General features: G+C 50.6%; 1 protein-coding gene across 1 annotated transcript; it reads right to left on the bottom strand.

The window, feature by feature from the left end:
• Positions 1 to 604: 604 nt before the first annotated feature.
• BPIFB6 (BPI fold containing family B member 6) lies at positions 605 to 10,700 on the bottom strand. Its single transcript, XM_052810294.1, has 16 exons — positions 10,563 to 10,700; positions 9,997 to 10,096; positions 9,265 to 9,363; positions 9,012 to 9,161; positions 8,459 to 8,522; positions 7,831 to 7,891; positions 7,411 to 7,502; positions 6,936 to 7,112; positions 6,715 to 6,768; positions 6,223 to 6,393; positions 5,941 to 6,008; positions 5,454 to 5,499; positions 4,633 to 4,696; positions 4,248 to 4,489; positions 3,908 to 3,961; positions 605 to 766 (listed from the first exon to the last, which is right to left on the bottom strand). The coding sequence occupies exons 1-16, from the start codon at positions 10,669 to 10,671 to the stop codon at positions 605 to 607; spliced, it is 1,713 nt and encodes a 570-aa protein (XP_052666254.1). The 5' UTR covers positions 10,672 to 10,700.
• Positions 10,701 to 14,042: the final 3,342 nt, after the last annotated feature.

Consider the following 14,042-nt stretch of genomic DNA (forward strand, 5'->3'; position numbering starts at 1 on the left):
TCCTTAGAGATGTTAGGAGTTAGGTAAATCATTGAGCAATGACCCATAGGGGCAGAGGCAGACTTGGCCAGCTCTGGGTGCCAGTCCGCACACCGCTGCCTGGTTTAGTACATCATCCTTTCAGGCTTGCTCTCATGTCAAGATGCGGACATGGCTGAAAAGTCATGCCCTGATAAAATACTTTTTTGTTTTCAAATAAAATTGAGGTTTTGACTGAAAAAGGTGTCAAAACACTGGCCACCCCTCACTGTTATGTACTTCTACAGCTCTCAGTGCTGCAGTACTTAGCACTTTACCCTTGCAGTAAGCCCATGCAGTGGGGATGTGCCACACGTTACGGGTGATAAATGAAGGACGAGACAGCACCTTTCTCAGTGTAAAGACAGACTGTAGAGATAGTAACAGAGGCGGGTATTCACCACCCAGGCCAGCAGGACATGCCCAGCATTCCCATCCTAACTTTCCTACAGACTGTGACCTTACCCAACTTTTATCAAAGCCAACAGCACCTGTCCAGTGACTTGAACAGCTCATAATCTATTTGATAATTGAGGAAAAGCAAGTATTGAATTGGGAAGGAATAGTGACACCGTGATAAGGCATATCAATTGGGTGTCATGGCTTTATGGATACCCTGAGCTGACAGACTCTTCGGAGACACACCATCTGATTCAGAAATGCTGCACTGGTCTAACTGCCATGGCATTATTTCCAGGTCCATCACCTCTGCCTCAGAGCACTCCAGGAGGACTGGAGGTGGGATGCGCTGTCACAGGGAGATGCTCTTGAGAGCGTGATGCCATTGACGATGAAGCCAGGGAGCTCCCAGGCTAGACCCTGTTGGCTCTGGATCATTTTGAAATCTTAGAGGCACTGCTGATCCCAGTGTGGGCATATCAAGAGAGGTGGCCTCCCTGCCACACAACCCCACACAACAAATGTGCTGCAGGAGAGGAACAGCCATGCAACTGCCCAGGGTCAGCTCTGTCCAGGCCCTCACCCTCTCAGATTTCTGGCCAGTTTTTTTCCATGCTGAATACTTGTCTCCCACGTAGTCCATTATTGCTTATTTACTGCCAGATAATTTACTGCTACAGGCAGGAGAAAAGGAGAAAAATTTCTGCTGAGCCAACATGTCATGTGCACCCACAACCATGCTGGCTTTCTCCGTTTCACCCCGTCCTGATCCCAATCACAGGCACTGCATGGATACACGGAGCTGTTGCCTCAAGCTGTACCAGAGCAGTAGCTCTTTGGGGCAGGAAAAAGAAAACCCTCCTCTGGGGACCACAGAGCAAACGTGGTCCCCATGTGCGGATCACAGCGGCACATGTGCGGATCACGCGGCAGAGCGAAGGCTGTCCGTGGCGGAGGGGAGGATGCATCGGCCAAGGGGACAGTGGTGAACTATTCACTCCCCAACGTGCCCATTAATGACCAGGGTGGATGGGCTGCTCCTCAGCTCTGAAGAATAATAGTCCAGAAAAATGCTTGCTCAGAGTTAATACTTTCTGCAAACTGGGAAATAAGTATTTCTAGCAGATTAGCCAGCTTGTGTCACACATATTAATTCCAGCTTTAAAAAATATCTTAGCTAAAGGCCAAGGAAGGAATGGCGAAGGTGCCAAAATACTTAAGGAGTTGTCACTCTCCTTGCAACCTGATCAGCCAGGCACCTTGGGAGCACAAAGCCTTGCTGTCATGGCTAGATCATGACATTTGATAAGGTGGAAGAGAGTGTTAACAAGATGGTATTATGTTATCATCCCTCCTGAATCACTTTATACTTTGGGCAATCACTGTACGAAACCTGAATTACCATAAAGACAGACCTGATAATGGTCAGCACACAGTAAAGGGGCACTTTGGCACTGCAGAGAATAGCTTCTGAGCAGTGACCTTTCAGGCATGACAGTAACTTGGCCTTTCACCAGTTGTTGCTGAATGCAGAGGTCTCTGACAATTAAATATTTTGGATAAACCGAAGCAGATTCCCATAAAGAGAATGACATCGCAATGTCCAGGTCTCGCTAAAGTGACTTTCAAAGCCCCAAGAACACAAAGCCAAATCACTGTGTGAGGACAGAAACACAGACTAAACCAGAATGGACTCAGTCAAAGGGGGAAGAATAGGACTGATGTGAACAGACGCTGCTTTGACACTCGGATCACCTGGAAACTAAGATGTAAGGGCAGGCAGTCAGAGGGACACAGCCCCAAGAAGCGTTAGAGATCTTGACATTAGCAAGAGGGTAGTAGGCTTTGGCCAGTGCAGGTGATGTGAAACTTATTAGCCCTGGCTGAAAACGGAGACAGTTCTGCTCTGCCCTCCCGTTGATGGCATCATCCAGACATGGCCTTTCTGCCTGAGGAAACTGTCTCTGCAGGAACCCCTGAGCCAGGGCAGTCTTGGTTTGCTCTTTCATTCCTCTGGGACCATTAACTGTGAGACACTGGTATATCCCCTGCTGCCGGGATCAGGGCTGCTGGGGTCTGCGTACAGCTCCGGGGGACAAGGCTGGTGCCTGCACATGTCCGAAGGCTGCCCCTCCACCAAGTGCCCCAGGGCATCAAATACAAGTTATGTGACAGTGCAGCTCGACAGTGCAGTTAAGTGTTTCATAAAAAATTAACTAGGTGCCCCCTGAGATTTCCAGCCTTGATTTCTCCTAGGAGGGCTGCATACAGATATTTTGATTCCGCTTTTGTTGTTCTTAGGGAATTCAGACTCAAACTGTTCGATTGTTTATTAGCTAATGCAAGAACAATAAGGGAAATCTCTTAAAAAATGTGTTTGGCATTGACAATGTTTGCAGTGAAATGAAGAGAGAAGGCACCATAAACACCAGTCCTCACGGGGAGCTGGTTTTATGGCTGCTTCCCTCATTGCTTAGGACTCCTGACGAGGACAATTCCTTACAAGCGTTGCAGAACAAATGCCTGCTGGGTCTGGCAGCACACACAAGAAAACAAATGGAGTTCTCAGAGCCTGCCTCACAGCAAGATTTTCTTGGGGACGATTTCTTAAAAACACAATGATCTTTTCAAAGATATCCTTAGTTCTGCACCAGCTACCTGTCACCAGGAAAAAATGTTCAAATCATGTCAGCTCAATGAAATCAGGATCGAAGCTGTTTATTGACTTACTAACGACAGATAATTATCCAGCAATCAGTGAACTATACGCTTGGGATCAATATCTGCAATGCAGCCGACAAACCACGATGCTAGGCACTTCTGAAATATTAAAAAACACAGGGAGATGTCTAAATACCCATCTCTAACTCATTCCAAGCAGTCCTAATCCCCACACATGACTGCAGACACTCTCCCCTCCTCTCGCAGCACAGGCACCCCAGGAGCTGGGGGGTCCCCTTCTGGCACCCCCCTCCTGCAGGAGGTGTGGGTGCTCCACCCTGACGGCAGCCCACACTGCTGCCTGCAGCACGCTAATGCACGTGCTCTTTCTGGTGCAAATGTGATTTATTTAGGGACCAGTCCTTTCAAGAAATACCACCTCTGCCCAGACATGCCCAGCTGGCTCCACTAGATGCACAACAGGCCAGAGTCTCGCTGTGGGGTGGTGGGGTCTTTTTATTTCAGCTTGTGGAGTCAAACTACTGAAAAGTGAAGGAAAGAGGAAGAAATGCCCCAGGAACACCAGCACCCTTGCTGCTCCCTCTCCCACCTGGTCCTGGTGGGTCCTTGCAGTAGTGGCACGCTGCAGCCGTACCTCAGGTCTCCGTGGCAGGCACATCCAGCACTAGAACATTGTGCAGATCTAAAAATCAAAAGCACATGGGCAGGATTTAACAGTTGCTTCTGTGCTCAGATGTGACGGACTAATGGCACTAATTCCAGGGATGATACAGCAAAAGCACCGCGTGAGTAGCCTTTCGGTGCCTACCTCGAACCTGCTGATGCTCGTCCGCTGGTAGGTGATGCCCTCCGCACAGCACCCCTGGAATGAGTGGGAGATGCTGTCAGAGGTGCTCCAGCTGCAGCATCATGAAAAGCTTTCCTTTTCAGAAGGAAAATCAGCAGGGCTAGAATTGCCGGGTTTTGTATCTTAGCATGAATAAAATTTCTGCTTTTGGCATACTTTCCATACGAGTTAAGCAGATAAATGGAGGTTCCAGGGTGGGGTGGTTTTTTTTAGACACTTTGGCTGTTTTCAGGCATGGTAAAGAGGGATGTGTCCATTTTTGGAGACTTCAGAAACACAAAGATATTATGAAAACTGTTACCGGTTGTTCATGGCAAGTGATTTTGATTTTGAGAACAGGAACAACATTCAAAGGGGCTTCAGGGGAGAAGCCTGCACCCTTTGCAGTGGCTCTGCTGTGGGCGGGCAGCCATCTCCTGCCTCTGAAGGAGTGGGCATGCCGGAGCCCCGACCAGGAGGCATTGCCCTCCTCCAGCACCCACTGCAAACCCCACGGGTGCAAAACAGCCGGCAAGCGATTTTCCTGGCAGAGCCACTCACAGCCTTGAGGGCAGGAAAAGCATGCAAGATCAGCCAGGCAATGCCATTTCCAAAAAAAAGATAACAACAGTCTATAGGAAAAGAAATGAGAACTATTTCCCCCTTTCAGATAGCGAATCCTCAGATGAAGCCATAGCCGTGCTTACTGTTGATCAATGGCACATAAGCCACATGAATAATATCTGCCAAAACTCCTTTCAACGGAAGCTCCTGAAACACAGAGAAGTGGTGTAAATCGCCCATCGCTCCGTGTGCCAGCAGCCGCGTCTGCCGGGCTCACCCCATCAATTCATCCAGCGCCCTCTCCAATCACAGGAAAACTGCTAAGGTCCCCCCGAGCTGAATGGGAACATCTGAGAAATTCTAAATTTCCATGAAAACTGGCCCAGATGAGACTGTCCCCAGCCGCAGCAGCACTCTGCTCTCTGCCCTGCAGCCGGTGCCAGGCACCCAGGCGCGCTCCTCGCAGCCCAAAGCCCTGCTGCAAGACAGACCTTGTCAGCGCTCACCCTCCCAGGTGTCTCTATCTCAGCATCAGGATTAGAGGGAGATGAGGAGATTGGACATCCAGCGCACACCACCTCCACCCAGCCCAGCCCACGTTCCCACCCAGCTGGTGCCGCAGCGGGGAGAATTACTTGTGGCCAAAATTCTCCCACAAATGAACATGGCGCATTATGAGGAGGGCCCCCTTCCAGAGCATTTGTGCCTGTGGGCAAATGGTTTTGGCAGTTGGTTTGTCATTTGTAATTCCTTGAAATGTTATTCCCTGAAATAACATTTCAATCTTCAGCATTCACTTTGGTTTTCTTGTGGGTTTTTTTGTAACAAATCTGTTATTGATAATGAAAGCACCAGGATGGGGCTCCAGGGAGTGAATTCCTGGTACCACATTACAGAAACTGACAGCACGGAGATTCACAGCGGCAACCCCAGCCCCACGCACAGCACAGACTGCCCAACTCACGTCAAACATCCCGAGGGAGGAGGACGCCAAGGCCACCCGAGACAGACTGCAGGGAGAGGAAAGGCACGGCGTCATTCGCCTCCCGCAGCCCCCCGGCAAGCTGCCCCGTCGCCCTCAGCAAACTCCTCACCCAGATCTTGGCCTCCAGCAAACCTCCCCCTTGCACCAGAGGTGCCACGGCTCTGCCAGCCTCCCCCCAGGAATGGGGGGCTTCCCACCAAGAGCATCTTCTCCACCCTGAACCAACTTCAGCTCTTCAAACTTAAAGAGCAAAAAAACCCAAACAGGTTTTAGGTCAGCTGGATTATGTCATGTTGACCCTCATCTATGTTTAAATAGCTGTTAGTATAAACTATAAAAACATCATGCAGAGACAGCAAAGGTTCCTTCTGAAAATGCAGGGGTGAGATGCAGCGTGTGATCTCCCCAGCAGCCCAGGGACTGTCACTCTGCTAGTGCTGGCACTGGGGACCAGCAGTGGCGCTACCTTTGCAGAGCGAGGGAGAGCAGCAGCTTTTCTTCTGCAATGGCAAACTGCACCTCCAGGTTGCTGTGCTGCAAGGGGAAAAGGAAAGGGAGTCCCCACCGGGACCCCGGTTCCCCCCACCGCCACTCCAGCTCCACGGGACCCCCCCAGCCAGGCATCTTCCTGACAGACGTCCCTGCCCACTGTCCCGGATCTCTCGCTCTGGTGTTGGTGCGGGTTTGCTGGCTCGGGGCAGGGGCGACCACATTCAGCCCTCGCCAACTGCAAAAGGCTTCAACTCACAATATCCAGGACAAAGAGGGATTCGGGAGCAGAGTCTGAAGGGGAAACCCAAAACTCGGCGGTGCTGAAGAGCTGCACAAGGCTTTTGTCTGGGGTTATGGTCACCACTGGTGCTTTCTCTTCTCGCATTTCAATCATCACTGGCTGTGATGGGGGCAGCACCCTGGAAATCTGTGGAGAGTCAAAGCAAAGGGGTGACATCCCCTTTCCTTCCCAGTTCACTGCTCTGGGGATTATCCTGGTGGGTGCTGAGCATCGGTGACATTCACCAAAGTCAGTGGGAGTCAGTCAAGCTGGTCCATACTGCTCAGTAGTATGTCCCTTAAATAATCTTATTACTAAAAGTTTTACTAATAAAATAAAGAGATCACCAGTCTGACCTTGGGGAAAATGTTCCCAGCATGTCTTTGTGAATGGACAGCAGCTTTATCTGCTGCCATAAGTAGCCTGACATGACCCACAGACCAGTAGGATCCAGTAAAGTCCACCCACCTTGGGGATGAGGGCTCCCAGCATCGTGGTCACCAGTGGGGGAAGCCCAAGAACCTGTTGAGAAAGTGCCACGGGGCAGGGACTTAATGCACTCACTTGGGTGGGAGGGAGTTTAACATGGGGAAGGGAAGAGGCATAGACAGAGCATGGATCTGCCTTGAACTTGAGTGTAGATGACTTTAGTGGTCTCTTGAGGAAAATCTCAAGCCCAAATCACCCACCATGTTATTGCTGATCTCCAGGTTGAAGGATGTCTGCAGAATAGAGAGCTCAGCACTCAAGAAGTTTGCAGACAGGATGAGCTGGGTAGCAGCATCCCTCTTTGGTGGCAGAGAAGCAAGAGACGACCGGTCCATGGGAAGACCAACCTCTTTTCCCTCCTTTTGGTGGAGAATGGTCTAAAAGGACCAGTAAGAGGAGCCATGTCAGAGAGCACAGGTACATTTCCAGGACTTGCGTTTGGACCAGGTACAAGGTACAGGATGCTTTGCTTTGTAGTGTCAGCAATGAAACAGAGCAATAAACTCCATAGAAAACGATGAGCCAAGGAAGTGATTAGGTGATATAATGCAACCTGCACATGTCTGCACCCCTTCCAAAGCCTCTGCTGCCCAAGGCTGAGAAGGACAACACCTCCGAGCAAATGGATGTCAGAAACCACCGCTCCAAGAGCCGGCACCAGGCAGCAGCACTCACCTTCAAATCCAGCTCTATGAAAGTTTCACTCGTCAGTGGGGGGTTCAGCAAAGCATATTGGAGGGTCCTAGCAGTCCCAAGAGGGATCTCGGCTGCATGGAAGCAAAGCGGGATGCTTAACCAGAAGGTGCACGCTCTGCGCCACGGGCAGAGCGCTCACCAGTGCCAAACCACTGGTTCACCAGTGCCATGTGCCATTTACGGCTTCAGTGGGCTCCTGCCTCCCTGCCAGCCTCTGCGGTGCCAGGCATTTCCAAATCTCCACCAAGGAGGCGGTGGATATTCATGTGGCCCCTGTTGGGGATTGTCCCTGCCTGATGCTAGTCAGGGCTCAGCAGATTGTCTATCCCCAGTGATAGATCTGCGCTTTCCCCTTGCTGGGGGAAGGGAGGGAGATGGGTGGGATGGATGCCAACTTACAAGTCATGGTGGTGAATTTTGCATTCACACGGTTGAGCACTGCATCCACGGCTGGACACAGCTGTAGGGCGAGAAGAAAGGTGTGAGAAAACATTGCACAGAGGCTTCTGGTGGGAGCAGAGCTTTGTGGCTGCCAGGCCAGTGCAGCTCCCACCCTGAAGCACCAGGACCCTTCACTATTAATTATCCAGACAAGGGCTTGCCTCAGTTTTCTCTGTCCCTGGTTGAATTAGGTTATTCTGGAGTAAACCTGCCTTAAGCCAAGCAAAGAACAGGGCCAGAACCCCCCCAGATATCTGACTAAACCAGACTGACTTTATGACACATGTTAAGAGGCTGCAAGTCCGCCCTTTGACAAGCCTTTAGGAAGAAGCGTGCTCAGCATCGAGATCAGCTCTGTCTGAGCATCGCATCCCTAACCATCCGGCTGGGACAAGGAGGCTTTAGGCAGTGACAGTGCCTTTGCTGCGGGTGTTGACTGCATAAAACTAGTAATTGCTTGAAATGCTCCCTTTCACCAGCCTGCAAGCTCCTTTGTGGGGCAAAACTGTGAAAACCCTTACAGTGCAGTGAGGAAGAGGAGGAGATGATCTCCGGGAAACAAGGATGGGAGGAGGACCAGACTTACCAGACATGGCAGCACTTTCTGAAGGGTGCTGTCCAGAAACTTGCTCATAACTTCGGGCAGCACGCTGGGCAGAGACAACACATCAGCTGACACAGCCATTATGCACATAGCAATAATTATTTATGAAAGATCAAAAGGCAAGAAAGTCAAGCGCTAAAGAAACCTATCTGGTATGGATTAAGCCAAAATATGCCTAATGTCTAATAAAAGATGTTTTCTTTCTTTACAAACCTTTTCTCAAGAATGCCATCTTCTGGCTTTAAACAAAGCTAAAGGCTTCCATGCCTAAAAGAAGCTCTGATATCCCAGGAGTACAGCACTTAAATGAGGACTGATGCCAAAGATGAACATTGCATGGAATAACACAGGTAGAGCTGGCATAAATTTGCCCATAAAACATTTTGGTTTTCTTAGTGGAAAAAATGAACAGTTAAAAGTATTTGTGTTCTGTAGAAATCCAAACCTGGAGACTGAAAGATTCAACAATGCTGTTACTAACCTCTTAGGAATTATTAATATTGGCAAATCATCAGTGTTGTCCTTTGGGACTCACCTGCTGGGGACCTTGGTTTTAACGCTAACGAGAGCGATGTGGCAGTTCCTGGAGCTGAACCTGGGGATGTCCGTGGCGTCCTGCCACAGCCGGCTGCTGGCCGTCAGGTTTGCGGCCAGAGCGATTTCCATGTTTCCTCCTATGAAGCAGCTCAGAGCAAAGCTCGGTCACCGCAGAGCAAACCCCTGGGAGAGAGCCAGCCCACCCCAGCCCTGGCAGCGGATCTCCCCCATGGGCACCGGCTCCTGCTTACCTTTTCCCAGTGATGGTCATTTGGACTAAGACGGCCATGAAGAGCCCCAAGCCCGGCGAGAGCATCAGCGATATCGCCGGGGGACGGAGATCTTTCAGCCTGTGGGAAAAAAACAGAGGAAAAGATCTGGGAAAGAGGAGCCTGCAGAGCAGCCAGGTTGGGCTGCTTACATCAAAGTTGCCTATCACTGATATTGCCATCACTATCTTTATTATTCCGCTTCTTGTTTAAACTTTCCATCTAAAATCACTTTTAAATTTAGAAACAAGTTCTTCCTAACAAAAAGATTGCACAGTTCAATTTTGAAAAAATTTGGAAAAGAAAAAAAATGTTTTGGTGTTCAAAATGTCTCCCTGCTGTCACTCAGCACGAATCTGCAGGATGGAGGGCCAACTCTGATCCCCCAGAAATTCTGGGTTTCCCTCAGGATATTATTGACAAAAGCTGGGCACCCCCGGCTTTGAGAGCAAACCCCACCCGGCGCTGCAGAGCCACTGCAGCAGTCCCCAGCCGACGCTGAAGCAGGAGCCGACGTGCTTTGTTGCCTTTAAGTTATAGTTTCTCCATGTATTTGTAGACACAACCATGCAGAAAATCACTGGCTTTAATATCACACTTGTTAGTGGGGAGTGATTCGTTTCTGCCTCCAGGCTGACACTTCCCAACCTTCTGCTTTTATTTTCTCATTCCCAGGCTCAGGCTCGTGGTGTAAGGCTGCTGATCATCACTCACCTCGAGATGCCTTTGATGGGTTTGGCGTTTGCCTTTTTTTTTGCGGCTTCCTCTGCCATTTTCTGCAGAACATCACTCTCATTCAGAGCAGTGGAGACTGCTGGAAGATTTGCACAGGACGAGGAGTTTAGCACAAAAACCCCCAGGGAGGAGCCTGTGCCAGAGGGTGGGGGGACTCAGCACTCCCCACTGTACCCTATGAAACATCATTATTAACATATTCCCATTCCAGCACACCCAGGTACCATCAGGGCGCTTTGCATGCTGTAAATTCGGATTACCAGCGATCTCTGCTGTAAATTCGGATTACCAGCGATCTCTGCTGTCCCTGGATAATGGTTGGAGCTCAGCGGGCGCAGACCGCAAGGAAGCGGCTCCTGCTGCGGATGAAGGGCAGCGCCCGGAGCCCGCCTGCCCGGCGGCACTCGGCGGGGATGCACTCGGGGATGCTGGCTGTGCAGCAGCGAAAGGCGGCTTCCTCGCTGCGACACGGCCGGTGCACCGCTGCCCGCTGGTCCGCACGGACTCATGCCCGTGCACGGACGTTAACGTGGCTGAGCACTTACCGCGGTCAATCGTTCCAAGGTCGATCCTGATGACGGCTCCTGGGCCAGCAGCTCCTCCTGACCACGCCAGCCAGCCGCCAAGGAATAAAATGCACCAAACCCTTGACATCTTCCGATCTGGTACGGCTGCTCACAGAGCTCCAGGGGCGGCAGAGGCTTACAGGACTGTGTGGGCTTCAAGGGACAGAGAGAGGCAATGAGCTGGGGACAGTTCCCAAACCGCACATCAGGGGCTAAGCGCTGCACTCATGATAGAGGAAAGCGAGCAGGGGTCTGTGCAAGCCTGGCAGAGCTACACTGGCCAAAACACAACCTGACTACAAGAATCATGCCCCAAAATTCAGACGTCCATCAAGACCCCAGAGCAGCCCCATCAGGACATGCCTGTGTCCTGCACCACCCGCCCCGTGGTCGGTACCCAAGCAGGGCACTAGACCTTCCACTTCCACAAGTACCAGAGCTGCTCACGATGCCTAAAACCTGCCGTAGAGAAAGGGCTGGAGCTGCCTGATGGAGCACATGGCCCGCTGGGTCTCAGGGCTACCCCAAGCCCTGGCTGTAGGAGCGGCAGGAGAGCTCATGGCTGTTGGCCATGGCAGTGGCACAAGGCGTGATGAGCCTTTCCACAGCTATCGACATGGCTCTACCAGTCTGCTCCGGCTTGGCATCCCACTTCTCCCTTGCCCTGGAGAGAAATGACGTAGGCTGCTGCACCTCACCACGACGGGGACTCCCGCAGGGAAGGGCCCTGTCGTCACCTCGCCCAGAGAGTTCCCAGAGGTTGTCCAGGCTTTGTGCTGATCTTCTGGAGAGAGGCAAGAAACAGCCTGCATATAAACCGTGACCGAGAAAGAGGAAAAACAAAAGAAGTAAAAAGCTGGGTAATTACTGTGGTGTAAGCTAATCCCCAAGTGTTTCTGACATCCGCCAATACAAATAATTTCACTAATAAATTTGGAAGTCCAGGTAAGCCCTCAAGCCTTGGGTACTAGGCAAGTGCTCCCAGCAGGCTGAAACCAGGGCTCTTGCTCAACGCCCAGGAAGAGCCAACAGAGACTTGCACATCAACTCTGAATGAAAAACCTGATCTGTTTAATTACATGGTACAGGCAGAAGTGGGGGTGAGAAGAAATCTAAGATGTGCAATGGTAAATTCTGCTTTTGGAGACACCCGTGTAACTGCGACTCTCAGGATGAGTGGCACTCGCTCCCCAAAGGTGCATGAAGCTTGTGCAAATGCTGGGGGAGGACATGAGATCAGCTGGTGGAAATTGTGGAACCCAGTGGAAATTGTGATAATCTCAGTAATATTCTTACTGAGTTCAGCCAGGTTGGAGTGAGGCTGAGAAGAATCATCATCTGCTCAGAGAATGGGCTTCTCAGCCCCAGCCCCATCCCACCGCGGGAGAGCCATGCGTCCCACCAGACAGCACACAGGCTGCACGAAGCTTTCCTCCGGGCTGGCCACGCTGCCGCTCTTGCTGTGGCTGCCCATGGACCAGCCCTGCCCGAGCTGGGGCTAGTGGCCACCTCGGTGTCCTCACCCGTCCCCTCCCGGGTACCCTACCCAGCAGGACCCGGCTCTGGGAGTTCACCCTGGCAGGATCCTGCAGCACCAAGTAATTTATTTCTTCTCTTCATTTCTGTATAAAACGTGTCATGAGGTTTAATCTGCCATCACCTCCCTCTCAGTGATGTACTCGGTGGCTCTCTGCTAAGCCCAGACAGGGAGATTTACATCTTATCTAACAGGAGTGCAAGATTTATAGATAACTCCCAATAAGGAACGCATCATGTCAGAAAGACACTTTTGTGCTAGTAACTTGATCAGTCATTATGCTATAAGTTGACATCTAATTAAGCCTCCAAAGGGATCATTGGGTCCAGAACAGCTCTTCAGGAGGAGAAAATCCACCTCTAAGCACCACGGTGCCATCTCGTGCTGGCAGCTTATCCCCAGACCCTTGCACTGCTGTAAATGATAATAACACTCCACAGATAAATCTCCAGTACTGCCTTGAGAAGAGCTGCTGATATTACCTACGCTGGAGCAAGGTATAGCAGGGGCAAATTTCCTACTGCTGCTCTAAAACACAGCAAGGACTTATTTCTCAGAGACTTTTCTAGGTTGTGTCCCTGTCCCTACCAAAGTCAGATGCCACAAAATGCCTCCCATGTCTCCAGGGGACTTGTCTGCAGGTTACAACCTTCTCAATGGATTTACTTCTCTGAACACATTTCTTGCCTCTAAATGGGCTGCATACATCAGCGTAGAAGTGTAAATCCTGCTCTCCCTCAGTAGGCTGCTAGGCGTATATCTTCATATTTCCTCTTGACACTGCTATCTGGATGCCTTCAATGGAAATGCACAACGTGGCTGAAAGTCTGCTTTTCTTGGCACTTCTCTGTCACGCTGAGAAGAAAAGCAACACAGTGCTGGTGAGAGCCAAAGGCTTTGAACATGTCAAGATGCACCTGGAACCAGCACCCAATAACTCACTTCACCGATGCACAAAGGACAATGGTTGCCTCCCCGGGCAGCAGGTGTTTCAACAAGCGCTGAACACCTTATCCCATTGCCAAGGGATTCAGACAGAAATGGGCAATGCAACCCTCTCTGCAAGACTGGTCATGCCTCAAAGCCTGGATCACAAATATCGGGGGGGGGAAGTCAGAACACGAAGCACGAAGGAGAGCTGGGTGAGACCATGGAGGATGCGCTTACATGGCATTTGCAGGTAGTCCACGCTCTGTCTTCCAGACCAAAAGGAAGCCAGGAGAACACGATGGACCCCAAGCACAGGAAGGAGAGCGACTCTGAGTTCCTTCCATGAATGCTTTCACTGCTTGTAGAGACATTACCAAAGAGGATGGACACCACCCACCATTTTTTCTACCAGTTGTAATAAATATTGCCAGTGGCTTTTGATTGGGAATGGGTTAAAGGGAGGAAGGAATTATTGCATGTGGGCCATTCCAGATGTTAGAGGAGATAACTTTTTAAAAAAAAAATGATCTTCTGTCTTGTCTAAAAGTTACTGAACCCAACAGAAACACTCCTGTTGCCTTCAACAGACTCACCCAGGCCTGATGGAAATGGAGGGCATCCTTGATGAATTGCCAAGACCTCCTTCAGCGCAATACATGCAGGTCTCATCCCTTCTGGTCTGGGCTGCCCAGCCGGGAGAGCGACACAAACCAAAGCAGCTTCTTGCTGGTGTGGACATGGTGGCGGCTGTCCCTGTAGTGTTCAGAAGAAAGCATGGCTGCTTAGCAAAGAGACCGATGTTCGCTTTCTAACAATGTCGGATTTCTTGGCACCCTCCACCCAGAGACCTTTCTTTGTGCTCCTCAGTAACACCAGAATGAAGGCAAGCTGCCCCAGCACCTGCTGTTCAATATTTCACCTCGCTAGGTCAACAGCGAATGTAATCAAGTATATGGGGAAACAATTAAAATGGTATATAAAACAAAGTGTCC

Source organism: Harpia harpyja, chromosome 1 (genome assembly GCF_026419915.1).
Source record: "Harpia harpyja isolate bHarHar1 chromosome 1, bHarHar1 primary haplotype, whole genome shotgun sequence".
Classification (NCBI taxonomy): domain Eukaryota; kingdom Metazoa; phylum Chordata; class Aves; order Accipitriformes; family Accipitridae; genus Harpia; species Harpia harpyja.